Source organism: Caenorhabditis remanei, chromosome III (genome assembly GCF_010183535.1).
Source record: "Caenorhabditis remanei strain PX506 chromosome III, whole genome shotgun sequence".
Taxonomy (NCBI): domain Eukaryota; kingdom Metazoa; phylum Nematoda; class Chromadorea; order Rhabditida; family Rhabditidae; genus Caenorhabditis; species Caenorhabditis remanei.
In genome coordinates, this window is record NC_071330.1 from 6,010,919 (window position 1) to 6,029,684 (window position 18,766).

Genomic DNA, 18,766 nt, shown 5'->3' on the forward strand with positions numbered 1-18,766 from the left:
TCGATCTATTCTTCTTTTTAAATCATTTGAGTGATCTCCGATTTATACTTTATTTTCAAAAATTGAATCTCACATTTTACTTTCCTTTTTCCTTTTTCCTATTTGCGATTTTTGCGATCTCATATCGTTTTGCAATAATAAAAAACGAGATTTCATTAAGATTGATAACAGAAAACTGATAACAAAAGGAGTAACGGTAACAACAAATTGGGATAAAATATAAAAACAGAAACAAAAAACAAAAAAACATTGATTTAAAGAACATCCTTGATCTCCTTCTTACTCAACTTTCCTCTCTTGATCTTCTTCAACAATCGAATATCATTTTGAGCATCGTCCTCTTCCTCTGACTTTCTCTTCTTAGCACGGGTCTCTTCAGCATTTGCTCCAGTTGCACGACTCTTGAATCGTCCTCCAGCTCTCTTCAGTTTACGTGCCTCCTTCTCTCGTCGTTTCTTCTCCTTTGCTGCCAATGACTCGATCTTTTTATCGTGTTTCTCCTTCATAAAAGTGTCCCGATTGGCTTCAAGCTTTTGATCAGCATACTTGATTTCGGAAGTCTCAATGTCACTTCTATCGAATTGCTCGAGGTCCTTTCTTGAAGACAGCTCTCGCATCTTTGGCAATCGGAGAAGAGCATAAGAGTTGGCGAGTCCAACTACGTTGAGATCTGAAAGGATACTGTTTGGATGAGTAAAATCGTTTAAAAATACCATCAAGAGAGCAAATGAGATGACAATCGTGCTTGGCATATGACTCGATATGACTGACGAATGCTCGAGTTCCGAGTTCCAGAATAGCACGATCAGAGCACTGAATTTTGATCATCTTCTGTCTCAACTCCTCTGCCTTTCTAGATGTACTGGTTGGAACTTTAACTTCCTCAAGTTTAACTTTCTCATGGTTATCGAGGAAGTTAACATATGCGAGCTGTTCAGTGGCAATCAGAATCAATGCATTTCCATCACGTCCACATCTTGCAGTTCTTCCAGCTCTGTGAACAAACCAGCTGGAATGTTTTGGAAGGTCAAACTGAATAACCCAGTCGATATCAGTGATGTCAATTCCTCGAGCCATCACGTCAGTTGAGATCATCACTCCATTTTTACTATCAGAGAATGCTTTGATTTGTGAAGCACGATGTGGGTTCGAGCATTTACCATGAACAGAAAAGAGAGGACGTTTGGTGAGGCATCTTTCGAAGATCTGAATAAAACATGTTTTTTGCTGATTAATGATTAAAATTACCTTTTGGAAATATCGCACGGAATTACAGGAAGGGAAGAAAATAAGAACCTTCTTATCGGTTCTTTGACGAATGAATTCAAGACAAACACTCGTTTTCTCATCAGCAGGACATTCAACAAAATAGTTTTTCAGTGTTGATGGAGCCGCAGAATTTCTCTCTTGAGATACTTTCACTTGTTTAGCATTTCTCAAACCGAAAACCATCAAATCGTCTTCTTCTTTTACTTGAGTAGCCGAAAACAATCCGGTACGACGTTGCTTTGGAATACATGAAAGAATTTCTCTCATGTGATCCTCAAATTGAATTTCATTGAATCGATCCGCTTCATCGATAACCAACAATTGTACACCCTTCATTGCTCTGGCGATCATTGTCTTTTCGTGTTGAATGATTTGAAACAGGCGTCCTGGAGTGGCGACGAGAATGTTGATACTCTTACTTTTGAACATCTTGATGTTTTTGTCCACTTTCTGTCCACCAGTGACTGTCTCCACTGTTAGATTCAGTTTATCTGCGAACGGCTTGATCACGTTAACAATTTGACTACACAGTTCTCTCGATGGTGACAAAATGAGTGCTCCGGTTTCATTTGGTTGGAGTCTCGCATTTTGAATCATTCTCATCATCGGTAGAACGAATGCGAGTGTTTTTCCGGATCCGGTTGGTGACTCAACAACGACATCTGACAGATTCAAGAGATGAGTACCGGCGAGGACCTGAAAAGAAGAACACAATAAATCACATTACAAACACTGCCATTTTCTGATGGTTCCCCTCGCGCAGCTGCGAGAAGCCGAGTGCTTCCTCTCTCCCTACGCTGCGTCTCTAGCGAAGAGTCGCTATTCTTCAATCAATATCCCAGCTCCTCTCTTTCTGACCTATTAAGCTTTCTGGCGACCCTCAGTATTCTCAACTAATATTTCTGGCTTCCCGATTTTTGTTTTAAATTCTTTACATCAAAAATGAATAAACCTAAACAAGACTGGGGAGCATATTACTACCAAGGAAAACGAAAAAACGGGAAGACTCGATTAATGCTGGACGTTGTTCATCAGATGAATCAAGCAGTTCCTACATTTAACGAACTATTTGATGAGGTAAATTAATAATTTTTTTAAACAATAAATTATCACATTTTCAGGAATCTTTCTACGTATTCGTGTTTCTCGTTATCGTTTTAGCGATTCTTTTTGTAATAATTATGGCGAAATGCTGTAAAGTTAAAATAACCGAATATGACATCGATATAGACAGAGAATGGAGAGACATGACGCCTGCAAACCCCTTCCGTTTTCCATGGGATGATGCTAAAAAGAATGAACAGGCCAAGTTGAAGAAAGACTGAATGGAATCTCACATTTTATTGTTGCTTACTTGTTTCTATCAATTCACTTCAAATAAATTCGTTTCTTACCTGTACGTCTGTGAAAGAGTTATAACTTTTGTCGAACACTTCGAGAATTTCAGGTCCGAGCTTCTCGCGGTAGGTTTTGGTAGCAACCGCTCCCACTTTGGATGTCATTTTGACGTCTGAAAACCGATTTTATTGGAAAGCCACACTTAGGAGCAATAATGATGAGATAAAATAAATGCGTTCAGTAACAAAATAAGACGAGAATCATAGAGGATCTACAATATGGTTGTTCAAATATTTTTCTTCCTTTTGACATGAAAATACGTCTGATTAGTATAGAGTCTACTTACTAAAATATTTTTGAATACCTAACTTAATTTCTATAAAAAGGAAAAAGTAAATTGATAGTTCAAAAGGTCATGAAACTTAATTTTCAGAGTTGCAAAAAAATCCGAAATACATTTTTCCGAGAGTACGCAAACACCGGTGGGTGGCAGACTGCGGACAATGTACTCAATTTCACGACAGCCCTGAAAACGTGATGTGGAAGCATACTTGCAAAATATCGGCCCGGCCCGGCTCGGCCCGTCGGCCCGGGCCGGTAGAGAAAGTTGCCGGCCCGGCCCGGCCCGGTCGGCCCGGAGTCAAAAAATGAGCCCAATTTTTTCACAAAATTTTTCGAAATTTTTTGAAATTTTTATCAAAAATAGTCAAAAATCCTATGTAAACTTGAGTTTTATCGATATGTAAAAACATAGTCGAAAATTCGACTTTTTTGCGAAAAAATCAAAAAAATTTTCAAAAAAATTCAAATTTTCAAATTTTTGTACTGTGACCCGGGCCGGGCCGGGCCGGTGAAAATTCTCAAATCGGCCCGGCCCGGCCCGGCCCGGCCCGTTGCAAGTATGTGTGGAAGGTTCGTCAAGCTCGAGTTAATCAGTTTTCAGTGCTAGCACTAGTGCTCAATAAGTTTTATTTACTTCAAAAAATTTTTGTTAAAATATAAGATGTAGTCAGAATAAACAAAAACACGATCTTCTGTTTTCTGCTTATTTTTCTCCGTTTGATCAACTCAAAACACCAAAATATAATACATTTTTCAGACAAAATGACATACTTCACAAGCTGGGACGAATTCGCAAAAGCTGCTGAAAGACTGCACAGTGCGAATCCAGAAAAGTGCAGGTTCGTGATTTTTAAAAAGTTCACTATAATTTCAATTTTTCCAGTTGTCCTGGTTGAATTTGAGTTTTAAAAAACCGTAATAAGCAGACTTGCAACGGGCCGGGCCGGGCCGGGCCGGAATGAAAATTTCTAGGGCCCGGCCCGGCCCGGTCGGCCCGGAAGTTCAGTACTGAAAAAAATTCAATTTTTTTTTTTCGAAAATTTCCCAATTTTTTTTGAAAAATATTTCTTAAAAACAATTTTTGTAGGTTTCAAAGGTTTTTGAGAAATATACTTGAGGAAAAATAAGAAAAATTTTCAGAAAATAAATTTTTGGACGAAAAATTGTAGTGAAAAAAGTTCAAAAATTCAAATCCGGGCCGGGCCAAAACCGGGGCGGGCCGGCCCGGAATTTTGCAAGTCTGGTAATAAGTTCTTGTAAATATCATAAAAACTCACCTCGATTGTAAGAAATTTCTTTCAATTCAGAAAGTTCACTTTATTTAGAACCAATCCAATCAATTGAAATTCCAGATTCGTCACCAAATACAATCACACAAAGGGGCAACTTGTTCTGAAGCTCACCGACGATATTGTCTGCCTTCAATACAGCACAAACCAGTTGCAAGACGTGAAAAAGCTGGAGAAACTATCGTCAACCCTTCTTCGCAGTATTGTTACTCAATAATCGTTGTGTTCATTTTTAATTGCCAAATCGAGTATTCCATTTTCCACAAATTAAAAATATATATTTATTTATTGAATGAATTAGTATAATGAATTTTCGAAATAATAATTTGAAGGCAAAGCTCACATCTGAAGACGCTGAGAAAAATGAGAAGATAAATATGGAAGTCGAAATACTAAAACTTTGTACAAGTGGAAAATTCCCCAGTTCAGAAGATGTAAATAAAAAAAGAACTGAAATTCGATACTTCAAAATAGTCAAATAAATATTTATTTAAACTTTTTTCAGAATTGAAATACAGATAATACTTGTAACAAGTGTTTTTGTACCTAAAGTTGAAAACACTAAATTGATCGCATCGGTGTCGAGAACAGAAATTATTGATATTAAAAAAAGAAATCAAGTAAAAAAGTAGAAAATGCCCGAAAAAGAAAACATTTAGAAGATCTGAATGCGATGATTCTCACGATCAGTGACAACAATTGAACCGTCGACTGTAACACAAACATCTTCAACACCTTTGAGTTGTCCTGCTCCTCCACCCCAAGTTCCGAACGAGGAGACGAATTGACCTTGAGCGTCGAAGATTTGAATTCGGTTATTGCCAGAATCGGCAATTATTATGTTTTCCTAAAAGATAGAAAGTTGAGATTACGATAATAAGCCTCCTATATTTCTAGTTTCTCACTTGCGAATCTATAGCAATTCCACGTGGGAATTTGAATTGTCCACCATGAAAACCTTCTTCGCCAAACGAGAACAAATGGACACCATGTGGATCGAATACGCTGATTCGATGGTTTGACGAATCGGATACATACACCTGAAACAAAATAATGTTTTAGAGGCTATTGGATTATTCAGGAATTACGTGATGGGTTACTCTGCTAACTGCAATGAAGAGTGGGCTGTTAAGTTGACCAGGAAGGTGTCCGAATGATCCGAACTTCGCAATGAACTGACCATTTTTATCAAAGACTTGAACACGATGGTTGTCCTGAAAAAGTATTAGTTTCTGGAATGAGTGTTTTCAGATCCTATACCTTATCAGCAACATAGATACTTCCCAAATCATCCACAGCCACTCCCCAAGGATTATTGAACTTGGCATTTCCTTGTCCATGTCCTCCGAATGAAAACAAATGATCACCCTCTAAACCGAACACAGAAATCCGATGATTGTACCTATCGGACACAACAATACGAAGTTTCGAGCTAGCCAGGCCAGCAGCAGAGTCAAGTTGACCACTACCCGATCCGTATCCTCCGAATTGACGGACAAACTTTCCATCTTTATCGAACACACATACACGATGGTTAGACGAATCACAAGTTGCAACAAGACCACCTGCCATAGCACATATTCCCCTCGGCCAATTCAATTCCCCATCTTTTGCACCTTTTCTTCCGAACACCGCCCGTGGCCGACCACGTGCTCTCCATTCACCGGCTTCACGTGACGCACTTCTGCCACGTTGTCTCATTACAGCCAACTTCTCTTTCTCTTCGTCTGTCGTTGTAGATGAGTCTAAACGAGATTGACGTTCGGCGAGAAGTTGCTGCACTCGAGCACTTGTGAACTGTGCCTGCAGGTCTGGATTGGTACGAGAGCGTTGGAAGCGTTGCCTCCGACGCTGTAACCATGCAGGCACGACGATGTCGCTTTCATCTTCCTCACCTGTGAAATGTGTGACTGGAATCGCGACTTGTTCTCCTGAAGGTGTTGTTGTTGTTGTGGTTGTTGTAGTGGTTGTTCCATTAGTGAGTGGTTGAGAATGGACAGATTGTGGTAACTGGGTATGCAGAATTGTACCAGTTCCAGGAATCATTGTCATCAGTCCGTCTTCTCGGTTGACGGACGCCGCACGACACACTATTCGTATTCTACCGCGGTTCGTGCTCACGGGAAAATCCTCTCCCTCTGATTCTTCACTGGAGACAGCCCGTGACGCCGCTTGACTTGCTTGGCGTTGTTGATGAGCTCGTCGGATTGTCTCCACTTTCTCGTTTAAAGAATCGTCATTACTTGATTGCTGACGTGGCAATGGAGGTTTACGGATCGGAAGTTGAGGTAAAGGGGCTGGTGATGCATCTTCGGTTCGGTCAATTGAAGAGGCTGCTGGTGGAAGTGGTGGCTTACTGGCAATTGGTGACACTGTTCTTGGAGTTTCAGTGTTCGGAACAATGAGACTTGTTGGCCGTGACTTGGTTGGTTCAACTGATCGTGAGACACGATCGGCAGCCCACGGCGATGTTCTAGAGGCAGATGTATCCGAAGTGACGATTGTGGATGTGGTGAGAAGAGAAGGAGCAGCTGATGAATTACGAAGTCTATTCCATGCTTCTTCCTCTAATTGCTGACGTCGTCGATAACGAATCGAGCTTTCGTCGGGTTCAGGGTTTCGATGACTGAAAAAAGATAGAGAATAGAATGGGAAACGATAGGTTTTAGAAGGAACCGAGAGAGGTTAGAAATAACATAAATTAACAAAATATTTGTATACGAATACTGGTTTAATATTAGATTTATAACATGAGTTTCTAACTAAGTACAGTACTGAATCATAAAAAAAATTTCAGAATTTTTGAAAGCTGAAACCTTCTAATGTCTTTCTACAAACTATGTTGTCTCAAAATGTTTCAAATCATCAAAAAGCCGCTTAACTTTTTTGAAATAAAAGATACAATACAAGGTCTCTCTACAAATGGGAGTATATTTTTACCTTCGGTTTCAAAAGACCTATTTCAGAACGTTTTCAAAAGATTACTGTGACCCAAAATCCAAAGCTAATCTTGTGAACACAGTAAGAAAAATTTTCAGAATTTTCAGCTTCAAAAACCCGTTTGAGTTTTTTTGACTAGCACTGTTTTTTCTATAATTAACGAAAACTACAATTTTCTAAAAGCAACTACTAACAAAATCTAGACAAAACTACTAAACGAAATACATTGAACCAACAAAAAGAAATAATATAAAACATGATGTAGAGCCTGAACGGACGTTGATTTCACCTTAACATTCATCATTGTTATTGTTAGTTTTCTAATCTAATCATTTCATCTACATAATTCCACTATTCAAGACATGTTAGTCCACCAATTCCCTTCTGAAACATACCTGTGTCTAGAAGAAGTTCGATCGTTTTCCCGTTCTCTCATGCTTGCTCTTTCGTCTGCTTTCACTCGATAACTGTCACTTTCCAATGGTAAACGAAATGGGCGAGGAAGATATGATTGTTCTAGTGGGAGGTATCTGGAAAAGAGAAATTGAATGAGTTAGTTCTAGAGGATAGTTGTTACCTTCCCGAAAACTGAGGAACCAAGACACAAAGTTCACCAGAAGTAGCGATAGCTGCTGGTAGTTTCGCAGCATCGTCTCCAGCTGAGAAGCGAAGTTTTCGATTGAACAACTCATCTGCGTCGGGCTACAATTTTGAAAGTTAGTATGCTGGATTTCAAATTTAAGTTTTACCTGGAAATTCCTTAGATACTCAAGTCCTTCAGTGAATGTATTCTTCATTCGAACCAAGTCAGCATCATCAATCGAACATTCTCCCTTGATTGCAGCATCAAGTCTTGAGACTGCTTCGCTCATGTTGGAACTCTCGATTTCGAGAACATCTCGCAGATTGCTCATTGTTCTGCTCTCGGTGGCTTGGAAAGTGTCGATTTCCATCAAGAAATTGTCTTCTTTCTTTTTCAGTTCTCGTTGGTATCTGGAAATGGGGGAAGTAGTAATGAGTAGCTTTAATTTGAACGTTTTGTGATGCGCCTAGCAAGTTGTGGAGTTTCGAGGTCTTTTGAAGACCAACAAATATATCAAAATCCTATTCAACCAGCAGATTGTTTTCCCATTTCCCAAATGACTCACCTGTGAAAATACTCCTTGACTTCAGCTTTCGTAGTTTCACAATTCATAGTCATCATGTCAATTCCTTTCGATAAATTATCCGACGCTTCCGTAATCCGATTGGCAAGTCTTTTCACTTGATTCAACAGTCTCGACATGTCTCTTTTCAGCATATCCATATGAGTCTGTCGACACTCTTTGCATGCCTTCCGATCACAATGTGCACATGGCTCACAGTCCGCTTTCTCATCACATATTTTGCATCTCTCCAGATTGTACCTGTGAATGTATTCTTCGATTTCTGCCGACGATTCTGGAGTGGCTTGCAGATGAATCTCGAGAAACCCGGTTAGTGTGTAGTTTGGCTGAAAACATACTTGTTTTTTCCTGTTTTTTGATTAGGTTTTTGTGATTTCTGGTACCTGAAAAGCCTTGACTCCGTCGTATGGAATATTGTGTTCTGCCCTGCATTCTGGACATTTCAGATTTCGGTGAAGAGTATCTGCACAGCTTTCCAGACATGGATAGCAGAAGGTGTGTTGGCAAGGAAGTAATTTTGGTTGTCTGTAAATTTGATACGATATGGGTTAGTTCCTCGATTTCACAACTCGTTTCCGTTACAAAAATCATAAAAGTCATCTTTATCTGTCTGATTTCTCTTCGATATCTTTCAAAGAGCATCCCCTTGCTCTCTCTTTTCCCGAGGTGTAATACACACACTTTGCATCTTTTCTTTTCCTCAATCCGAATGGCAAAATAGTTTGAAATTGGCGGAGATTCCGAGTGGAAAAGAGGCGAAAGTGTCTTCACTCTTCTCTCCGGTTGTAAAAAAGAAAAAAGAAATGGAAAGTAGAGGAAAAGCCGTTCGTGATGGACACAACTCTCACAGAGAGAAATTGTTTCGAAATACAATTAGTTGAAGAAGAAAAAAGATGAGACGACTGAAGTCATTACGTGATTAATTTGTAGTTTGTAGCGTAAACAGCAGTTTCCGAAATAACGTTTCATTTGCCAAAACTCTTTCGAAACGGTTACAAAGTTTTGAATTATTGGAAATAAATGAACGGAACCTGTGTGTCCTGATGTCTGTACAACTTCGTGTCAGCATGTGTAAAATGTGACATAAGTGTTCAAAGCTAGAGTAATCTGATATATAAAGTTTCGGTTTCATGCATTCATAGGTGTCTATGAGTCTCGAAAACTGATCTGCTGACCTCAATGACTCTTGAACTGGAAAATAACAGAGAGGAAGGTTGTGCCAGGGAACATAAAAATTGGGAGATTTCGTTTAACCAGAGGGTTTTCTGTATAAAAACTTGGAGTACTCTGGAGAATCAGATGTAACTGGAGAGTTAAAAGAAGCGGGAATTTAGAACAAAACTTGAAAGATTTCTGTACGCCAAATCACGATTTACTTCTCGAAAACTTAAAAATCTCTTTAAAAATTTTTGTATTTGTGGCACCAGTAGGCATCCAAGACTAACTTGCACTGAAACTGTAAAAACCCGAAGCCTATTAATCTGGTGATGCTGCTACAAACGATGACTCTCCTGGACAATAATGCTTTGCTTTCAACTCTTAAAACCGAATGGTAAGTGCACTAAAATCAATTTAGTTCTCATCATTCAGTTTTCCTTCTATTGGCTCAAACTCTGATGTTTTAACAACTAACTCCCTCTCCTAAATCCACAAGATATCAATGTACTCTCTTTCCTGTTCCACTACCAGATTCTCCCTTCACAAGATTTTCGATTCGTGATCTGATCCTCTATATTGTTGATCACTTAACTTCCCTTTTCCACCCAAAAGAAGTCTTGATTTTATTGTTGTTTTTCACAAATTGGCGGGGAGCAAATATCACTTGTTTATTATGCTTTCGTCTACAGTTTCCTCTTCCCTCAACAAAAGTCTAGATTTTGAAAATCGAAATCAGCGAGCGGTACTCCAAGAGACTCAGAGGGTCATGTGATAACACTGGTCAGTCATTGAAAAGAAATAAGTCACACGCTCTTTTCTCCTTCTCAAATCACTTCAAATTGCACTAGGTTTTCTTGTTTTGTCCCCCCATCTCTTAACACAACTTTGTCAAAACGAACAGCTGATTGAGATCACAGACTTACTTGTAGCGATCGAGACAAATCGGACACGTCAGCAACTGCTCGATCTTTTCAAGAGGGTTCACGAAATCAGCTGGTCGACTTGATGGTGGACGTGACATCAGCTCGCGCATCTGAAAGAAATAGAGAGAGGTCATATGGTTTTGGTTGTTTTTTGAAGATTTGAACTGTTTTCACACTGAATAAGTGGTCGAAAACTAGTGTTACTGGTTATGAAACTCTGGGAAATTTAGGCCAAGAAACAAGTTTTTGGAGAAAAGAAGAAGTTCATAACGACAATCAGAGAGAGTTTTCAAACTGATTCAAGAATCTCAGATAAGACTTTGTCAAATATATTTTTTAAAAAACGAGACTTTCGAGTTTCATCGTTTTTTGTAACCTGATTATATTGAAAATTCGGGCTACCGTATACATTTTGGAATTCGTTAAGAAGAAAACTGGCGTAGAGTCATTCAGTATCTTTTTTCGATTCTTGAGTTTATAATTTTCTTTAAAATTTTGATAGCGCGTTCATAAATCCATGCTAACTAAACCTTTTTCAGTTTCCCCCTATGAATCAAGATTCTGATTTTTTGAAAACCTACAGAATCAACGCCTACTCAGCAACATTCCCGAATCCAAAAGTTAATTTTTGATGTTTCAAAAAGTTTAAAGTCATCCCCAATTACGAAATCTTCCAATATCTTCACTTACTTTTTCGCGAGCCTCTGCCTCATTTTGTGGAGAACTGCTCATGAGGATTTATCTATTTTCAGCAAAAAATAAATTTCAGAATATATTGTTCAGATTTCAAATGTGTATCCAATAAATTCAAAATAACAAGGGGACAGGATTTGAGAAGATGAAGAAGACGAATCGAATATAATAATAAAGTGGGGTGTACTTGGAGAGTTGGGGATGAGTGTGCGGAGTGCTCCCGGGAGCCAATTCGATGAGAGATAAGAGACGACAGAGATGTCAGAGAAAGAGATCTGGGAGCAACAAGGAAAACGACGCCCCCGAGAGAAAAGATAGACAGAGAGAGAGAGATCGAATCCAGCACAAATACTGCGGATATCAATTGGGATGGAGGGAAGAAGTTGCGTGGGGTGCGCGGATATTGAAAGAGAAAAGTAAAAGAACAGTTCGTTCTTTATTTGATTATTTACTCATCAGTTTTGAAACCGATGGGAATTTGAAAAAAGAGATGCAAAAAATGGAGAGATATCCAACTGGTTTGTTGGTTTCTGCAGCAGACGAGATGGATGGTGTGCAGATATATTTTTGAAGGAAACGGTGAGACTAGTGATAGATCTCAGTGTCCCAGCGATTGTCTGTTTATCCAGATGTCCACTTTGCCAACACGAATCTGTTTTATTTTGCACTACGAGTGTTTATGTCTGCTCCAGAGTTTCCCGGAATTACGGTATACCGATTTTCTACCTACCTTCCGACTTCCTTTTAAAAATTTCTGGAAGAATTGACTTTTCTTTGAAATTTTGAGTTATTTTTCTTAGGGAAACGCTTGCAAGTGTCAGGAAGTCTGACTTTTTGAAATAATTTATGAACCCTAAATTCATGAATATTACTTCCGATCTCCTTTGTTTTTGACTTCTGAGATTTTCACAACTTTCATCTGCCGAAATTCTTCAGTAAACGGACCAAACTTTTTCTGCGTCTCTCCATTTCCAACATAGTTTCTTTTCAGTTTCGATAGACCGTTGTTGTGACAACCACCGTTTTGGTCTTAGCTTTTTTCTACCCAACTTCACTCGTACGTGCCATTTTATCAACTTTTTTATTATAATTACTCCATGACAAACTTCAATAAATAAAACATTAAAAATACAAATGTTGGTTTGAAAACCCGATAGTTCAAGTTGTCCTTCGTATCGTTAGATGGCGGCCCGCTCTGAAAAATATATAATTAAATTTCAGAAGTGACATATCGAGATTAAATTGTTTTCTAATCTCTTGATTGATAACTTACTTTTCCAACAGAACTCAACGTTGTCGAATTACTTCCTCCCTTTCCAGTCTCCACTGTGAATTCCGAAGACGTTGCGGTCGTGTGATTCTGGCTCTGATCTTGATTTGGGAGAGCAGAACTCGTACGATTATCTGGAATGTTTCTGATGTGAACAGGTGGAAATCGAAAATAAACTATTTACCACAAATAGAATCTGCTATTTCACCGATTGTTATCTGACCAAGTTTATACAAATTTTCGCAGGTGTCTAGAGATAATTGAGTGAGTAATGGATTAGAGAATGCGAAGAGAACATCTGGATATTTGCCAAAATATGGAATAGAGGAGAGATTTGAAAGCTCAATATCCGCCAGGTAGGGGTTATCCTGGAGGAAGATAACCGGAAGGTCAGCTGAAAAATGAGCAGGAAATTGGAGATCAAAGAATTTTTGACTCACGTTGATAATTGTATATTCTCCATAAATTAGGGAATCTCAAACTGACAACATCACTCTCAAAAACTATAATCGACCCCATTATTTGCTCAATATCATTCAGTCTGAAATCAGAAAACCATCATGAAATTCTTTACTCTTGAAGCATACCTGCTCTGAAAATCAGTCTCATTTATATCCTTGGTTCCATTCAGAACCAAAGAATCCGTCAGAACTTGACATCCTGTAGGAATATTTGTTTCGTCAAAGAAATCAAAATTGTCGAGTCTACAGTAGTTTCCTGGAATAACGTTGCTACCGTAACCAACTACCGTAACCCGCGAAACCAACTTGTTGGATCACAAATCCGAATATGTGGAGCATAAAACTTCTCTGTTTCCATAAACTGTTCCAACTCATCTTCCGACAGACACAACGATGGATTATCCACTAAATAAATGCCATACTCTGACTTTTTGCTCACAATGACCTAAATATCGGATTTCTTTTTTGAAACTTTTCGTTTATTTGCTCACCTTCTTCAAACTTGTGAAGTACAACCTACGCAGTAAACTATTTTTTGCAATCGTTATTATATTTCCATAAGCTGAAAATAAAAGGAAATTAAGTTTAGTTGAAGAGTTCAGAAGTCTAGCTACGTACATGAACAGGTGGACGAATTTCCACTCTGTGAATATTGAATTGTTTCAAGATTCGATAAAATGGAAAGGGTGGTGAACCCAGAATTCGCTATAGTGATACATCCAAAGATGGTGGTCACGTTTTGAAGTTTGTACTCGATGATCTGAAATTTAACAGTTGTGGAACATCTGGAACATCTGGATATCCGGAAAAAGCAACATCTAAAATCCAATTTTCCGCAAATTGTCTTGTCTAACTCTGCAGGCTAAACCAAAGCGTCGAATCGAAAAAAAATGCGACTGTCATGAGGGGTTTCCCTCCAAAATGAGGTCAATGTTACTAATATTTTACTGAAATCCCTCGTGATGAATCATGTTAGACGTCCAAACATCCGGAGTTACGAATAATTTAAAAGTTAAACCAAACTGCTAATATTCACCTCAAACGGTGGCATTGTAGACTCCAAACCCATTTGAATATGTCCGTGGATAGTCGTACAGTTGTCAGGTAGTTTGTCCAATTCACATAACGGACAGTAGCAATCTACAGTAATCTTCATACTCTTCTCATTTGAAGTTTAAACTTACCATGCCCAAGAACCAGATTGTATAGTTGAGATAAAAAAGCGGCGAGAATAAGTGACCATTTCATTCATAAATCAAAGAGAGACTGGCTCCTCGTCTCTTGTTTTCCAATTGAGTATTGGGGGGAGAGCAGACGAGAGATAAATAACAAACTTATGATTGAATTTTCCACTTCTTTTTTTCTCTCTCCAAAAAATAACAGCACGCCCACTGAAAACCGGAAGAAAGGGGATTGTCATAGTAACCGAAACGAGTTTCTCACACCTTCACACTGCACTCACTGACTGCAGAGTGAGATAGAAAAGGATACTGAATTCTGTTAGGGGTATAATTAAGTAGAGAAGGGCAAATTATGGACTTTCTGAAGTTCAAGAAAACAAACTTTCAATGTGAGAAGGTAACCAGTAATGTCTCGGAATCTTTTCAAAGTATGAGAAGAAAATCGAAAATTGGACGATTCGGATATGAAGTTCGGTACGAACTGACATACAGTCTGACTCAAGAAAGGGAAAAAATGCTTGAACTTTTAATCGGCGAGGTCCGGAATCAAGGAAATACCGTCAGCCAATTTTTGCGGCGCGTTGCCTGGACTGACGGAGTCTGGATAGAATATTCAACTCCATTCGAAAAAGTAATCAAGAAAAAATGTTTTTATGTTCATGTGCTTTATTATGTTCTAGCTTTATTTACAAACATTCAGTGACTGACTAAAATTGGAAGAGATCCACAAATATTTGTTCATAACCCATAAGGATCTTCATAATGACTTTCTTCTTCATCTTGATGTGGCTCATAAGCCACCATATACTCAGAATCTGGAACAATTGTATCCAGAAGAACTGGAAGGAATATCAACCCATGAAGTATTCCCAATCCGACTACAAAGAATACGGTATTCACAAAAGTTCTGACAATATAAGAATGAACGAAAGACAGCAAAGAGACTCCGATTGCAGTGGATAGAGCAGACTGTAAGATTGGTTCCGTCATAACAAGAAGACATTTCTGAAAAATAATAATTTGGGAAATTAATATATGAGATATACTAACCTCTAGACGATTGTCTCTCTGAATAACAAAATGAAAAGTGGTATGTGTTACATAATCGACTGAGAAACCAACACTCATAACAATTGTTATCATGGAGATGATGTCAAGTCGAGTGTTAGTGGCTGCCAAGGCACCAATTACTCCAATATTTACAGAGAGGATGGCAAATGCAATACACATTGCAGAGACGGGTCGAGGGACCTGAAGATTTTTGAGTAATTTTAAAAAGTAACTGTAGCGCAGAACGCGTCTTGAAACTGCGCTCCACTGAATCTTTAAATTGAAAAGACACGAACAAGAATTCAGTGGAGCGCAGTTGCAAACATTCACAAAATCCGAATAACTTCCGATCCTTACCCACCATCAGAACACATATTGAAAGCATCGTTAGAATTGCTGACACTACATCAATGATAACATTATAAACCGTAGTCATTTGTTGATCTACCAATAAGAAACTTGTATCATAAACGAATCCACTGAATCCACTTGTCTCCATTATTCTCCTCATGTATTCTGCTCTCGGAGCATCATTATCCTTTCCCAGTCTCCTCACTCGAAACATCATTTTGATCGCTTCAATCTTTCCAGTCATCGTGAAACGAATGTCATTTCGAAACTTCAAATGAGGTTCTTTTGCCAGAAATGTGTGAAGTTCATCTGAAAAGTCGGATTCTGAATACTTCTTTCCTCGTCGACTTTTTTCGAACGGTTGAAGCCAGAACTCCGCAGGCGAGCTGTATTCACTTCTGAAATTTAAAAAATGTTTGAAGTTACTCATCGAAAAGTTTCAAGTCTCAAGCTCACCCTCCCAAATCATGATACAACCTCATCAGATCTCTTCGTACCATCGGATCTCGAATCGATATATTTTTAGCTCGTACCAGTGCAAAACAGAATCCACCGTAATCCGCAAATAGCCTCTCTTGTGCTTCTAACTCTTTCGACACATATGAATCATCTGGAGCCAATAATTTCAGATCCAGTCCTAGAGGTAACCCAATGGCGTAATGAATTGCAGTGAATAGGTAAACTATGAAAATACAAAATACTCCGATTCGAGAAGGCCATGGATTGAGGATTTTGAACAGGTACTTGGCGACGATTGAAGCAAAATCGAAGCTAGGATCGGAGTGTTGTTTCATAATTTTGGTTTCATCTGAAATATCGATATTATTTCAGTGATTTTCAGTAATAAATTCAGGACAACTCACTAGATGGTGCCGTATCATAACAACAAAAAACGGGATGCCTTCCAGAAACTTCTCTCCGACAACATAATGACATGACAGCATTGAAAAATGTGACTTGAAATATGAACATGAAGAGAATTGCCATTGCGCAATATGTACAAAATACTCCTGGAAATAAATAAAGCGTCATTTCATAACCAAGTAGGAAGTGACTCACGAACTGCATGAAAATCTGAAATACTTCCGATAGCGAAGGATAAACCGTCCGTCAGAGAAGTCAGGAATAGAGATGCAGCAGATTCAGTGAGGGCATAAATGTATCTTTGTTCTTCGTTGGATGACTTTTTGGTCATCCTCCAACTTTTCAGCATCAGAAACATGTTGTCAGTTCCGATGGCTGAAATTTCCAGCTATTCGAAGTAATAGTGCGGAAAACTAATGAAACTTACAAACAACTAAAAATGGCATGATAAAAACCAGTGGGAGAAACGGATACTGTAAATAAATGAGGAGAGAAGTTGATGCAATTGTAGCCATTGTTGCATTAAACATGGCGAAAAATCCAATAAACGGTTGAGATTTGACAACTTGGAAAGAGGAACATGCGAACATACAGAATACAACGAGAACTAATGATGTCCATGGCATCCATGGTATCAATAATTCCCCATTTCTCTCCATTTCTTTTGCAAGACTTTTAGATGATGACCATAATATTGTTGAGTTGGATTCTTTGTAACGGGGTATTGCTGTGAGAAATAGGTCTATCCATCTGGAACGAAACAAGAAATTGGAAATATCTAGCTTTAAATTAAGAGAGAGAGTTACCGTTCCGTTGATTCACTAGCCTCGAATATATAAGTCATTCGAACCGCTTTTGAAGATCGAATTGGAGAGTTTCCTTCTTTATCGTGAGACTGAAAACAAAATACTCGGTTAGTTTTTCAAATCTGTGTTCTCACTTTTGGTTCAATTTTGACGCCGCCAAAAACCATTGCATTATCCACAATAAAGTCCCCGAACTTTAAATTTGGATATCGTAGAAGGAATTGGATGGCGAATTCCTAAAAGTATTATTGCATTGTTCATACTGACTGACAAAATTTACCGGTGTACTATCTTCCAATGCAAAAGCAATCGGATGCATTGTGCAAGCTTCATCATCTCGATTCCTTAAGCAGTTCATAGCAACGTTGTCACCTTGTCTTGTCTGAAAATATGCTATTTACATGGGCCGCGGAAATTGAAACTAACCTCCAACCCCATCACAAACTTATGAAGTCTCGCCATCCTCTGAATTCCAGAAGACGAGAGAATATTGCCTTCCGGATTCTCATCCTCTATTACAGTATACACAAATTTCGATCCGAATATACTATAAGTGTCTCTTTGAGCATCTTTTGGTGGAAACATATCCAATAATTCTTTCAAATCCCTCAAACTTCTCATATCATCCGGAAGAAATACTTGAAGAGTGTCGTTTGTAACATTCAAATGGAAATTTGTAACCGTGAGAGTCACTGAAAATTTATATATTTGGGTGTTCTCGGAATGAAATAGTAGTCACTACACTACAAACCAATTGAGACCGTTAGTAGTGGAGGAATGATGATGAATGGAAGTGGCCAACGGACAACAACAGTACTCTCATACTGAAAATATATCAATTTCAGAAAACCAAGAACACAAATCAGTAACTAACCTCGAAAAACTGCGAAACGACAGATTGAAAGTTGAGAGATTTCATATTCTCTTTCTCACTTTACGACTGGTTTCTTTTCTTTTCTATTCTCGAAGTACGGTTCTGAGCAATTAGTCAGAACGACGTCGTAGCGCAGGTAATTGAGAGAAAGGCATAGCTGACCCAGATTATTACGGGAATGAAGAACAAGTGTTTGGAATCTTTGGAGAGAGGGGAAACACGTGGAAAAAGGAAAGGAGTTGAAGGGGAGAGGACGGAAGAATGAATGAATATTTGGAAACCAAGGAGAACGGCATCAAACACCAAAGAAACAATTTCTTAAAATGGCAACTTTCGATTTTCGATATCAGACATTTTCACGTATCAGATAACGATAGATAAAACCTTTGAGCCGATTTCAAAAATCCTTCTATGAGATTTGGACCAAAAAATCTTTCTCGACCACGAAGTTCACTAATACACAATCGTGAAGGAAGCAGCATAGGAGAGGAGCTTGTACAATTTGATTCCAAAATCGTGATAAGAATTAACTCTTAAATTAAGTTGATGTTGTTTCACAGTACTACCGAGCAGAGTTGCGCGGATGTGATTTTTTTTAAACGGAAGTCGGAAGTCGAACGTGAAAATCTGAAAAAGGAAGTTGGAAGTAGATTTTTCGCAAATATTCAAAAAGTCCATGAGACAAAATCATACCATTTTTGGTGAAGGAATTTTTTTCAATGTCCTTTTAGATATTTTTCTATGCATTTCTGCAAAATGTACTCTTTCTAGATTTCACAGTTATGGAAAGA

At 38.5% G+C, this 18,766-nt stretch overlaps 6 protein-coding genes across 6 annotated transcripts; 2 read left to right on the top strand and 4 right to left on the bottom strand.

Annotated features, from left to right (window-relative positions):
• Positions 1-254: 254 nt before the first annotated feature.
• On the bottom strand, positions 255-2,771 carry GCK72_009364 (uncharacterized protein; the record flags this gene model as incomplete). Its single annotated transcript, XM_003113151.2, has 4 exons — positions 255-670; positions 714-1,206; positions 1,249-1,965; positions 2,664-2,771. 4 exons carry the CDS (start codon positions 2,769-2,771, stop codon positions 255-257), a joined length of 1,734 nt encoding a protein of 577 aa, XP_003113199.2.
• Positions 2,212-2,594, top strand: GCK72_009365 (uncharacterized protein; the record flags this gene model as incomplete). Its single annotated transcript, XM_053727347.1, has 2 exons — positions 2,212-2,346; positions 2,391-2,594. 2 exons carry the CDS (start codon positions 2,212-2,214, stop codon positions 2,592-2,594), a joined length of 339 nt encoding a protein of 112 aa, XP_053586924.1.
• A 940-nt stretch (positions 2,772-3,711) lies between the features above and the next one.
• On the top strand, positions 3,712-4,455 carry GCK72_009366 (uncharacterized protein; the record flags this gene model as incomplete). The annotated part of the gene is made up of 2 exons (XM_003112982.2): positions 3,712-3,788; positions 4,302-4,455. 2 exons carry the CDS (start codon positions 3,712-3,714, stop codon positions 4,453-4,455), a joined length of 231 nt encoding a protein of 76 aa, XP_003113030.1.
• Positions 4,456-4,893: 438 nt separating this feature from the next.
• On the bottom strand, positions 4,894-11,157 carry GCK72_009367 (uncharacterized protein; the record flags this gene model as incomplete). Its single annotated transcript, XM_003113057.2, has 11 exons — positions 4,894-5,085; positions 5,144-5,278; positions 5,327-5,452; positions 5,499-6,864; positions 7,574-7,708; positions 7,756-7,880; positions 7,928-8,171; positions 8,327-8,670; positions 8,728-8,869; positions 10,426-10,535; positions 11,116-11,157. 11 exons carry the CDS (start codon positions 11,155-11,157, stop codon positions 4,894-4,896), a joined length of 2,961 nt encoding a protein of 986 aa, XP_003113105.2.
• A 1,051-nt stretch (positions 11,158-12,208) lies between these two features.
• GCK72_009368 (uncharacterized protein) lies at positions 12,209-14,097 on the bottom strand (the record flags this gene model as incomplete). The annotated part of the gene is made up of 10 exons (XM_003112983.2): positions 12,209-12,313; positions 12,392-12,522; positions 12,573-12,782; positions 12,829-12,929; positions 12,976-13,105; positions 13,156-13,294; positions 13,341-13,411; positions 13,468-13,609; positions 13,886-13,989; positions 14,034-14,097. 10 exons carry the CDS (start codon positions 14,095-14,097, stop codon positions 12,209-12,211), a joined length of 1,197 nt encoding a protein of 398 aa, XP_003113031.2.
• A 671-nt stretch (positions 14,098-14,768) lies between these two features.
• Positions 14,769-18,020, bottom strand: GCK72_009369 (uncharacterized protein; the record flags this gene model as incomplete). Its single annotated transcript, XM_053727348.1, has 13 exons — positions 14,769-15,035; positions 15,081-15,281; positions 15,442-15,829; positions 15,888-16,239; positions 16,295-16,441; positions 16,491-16,670; positions 16,723-17,045; positions 17,102-17,190; positions 17,236-17,337; positions 17,382-17,483; positions 17,528-17,793; positions 17,853-17,925; positions 17,976-18,020. The coding sequence occupies 13 exons, from the start codon at positions 18,018-18,020 to the stop codon at positions 14,769-14,771; spliced, it is 2,535 nt and encodes an 844-aa protein (XP_053586925.1).
• Positions 18,021-18,766: the final 746 nt, after the last annotated feature.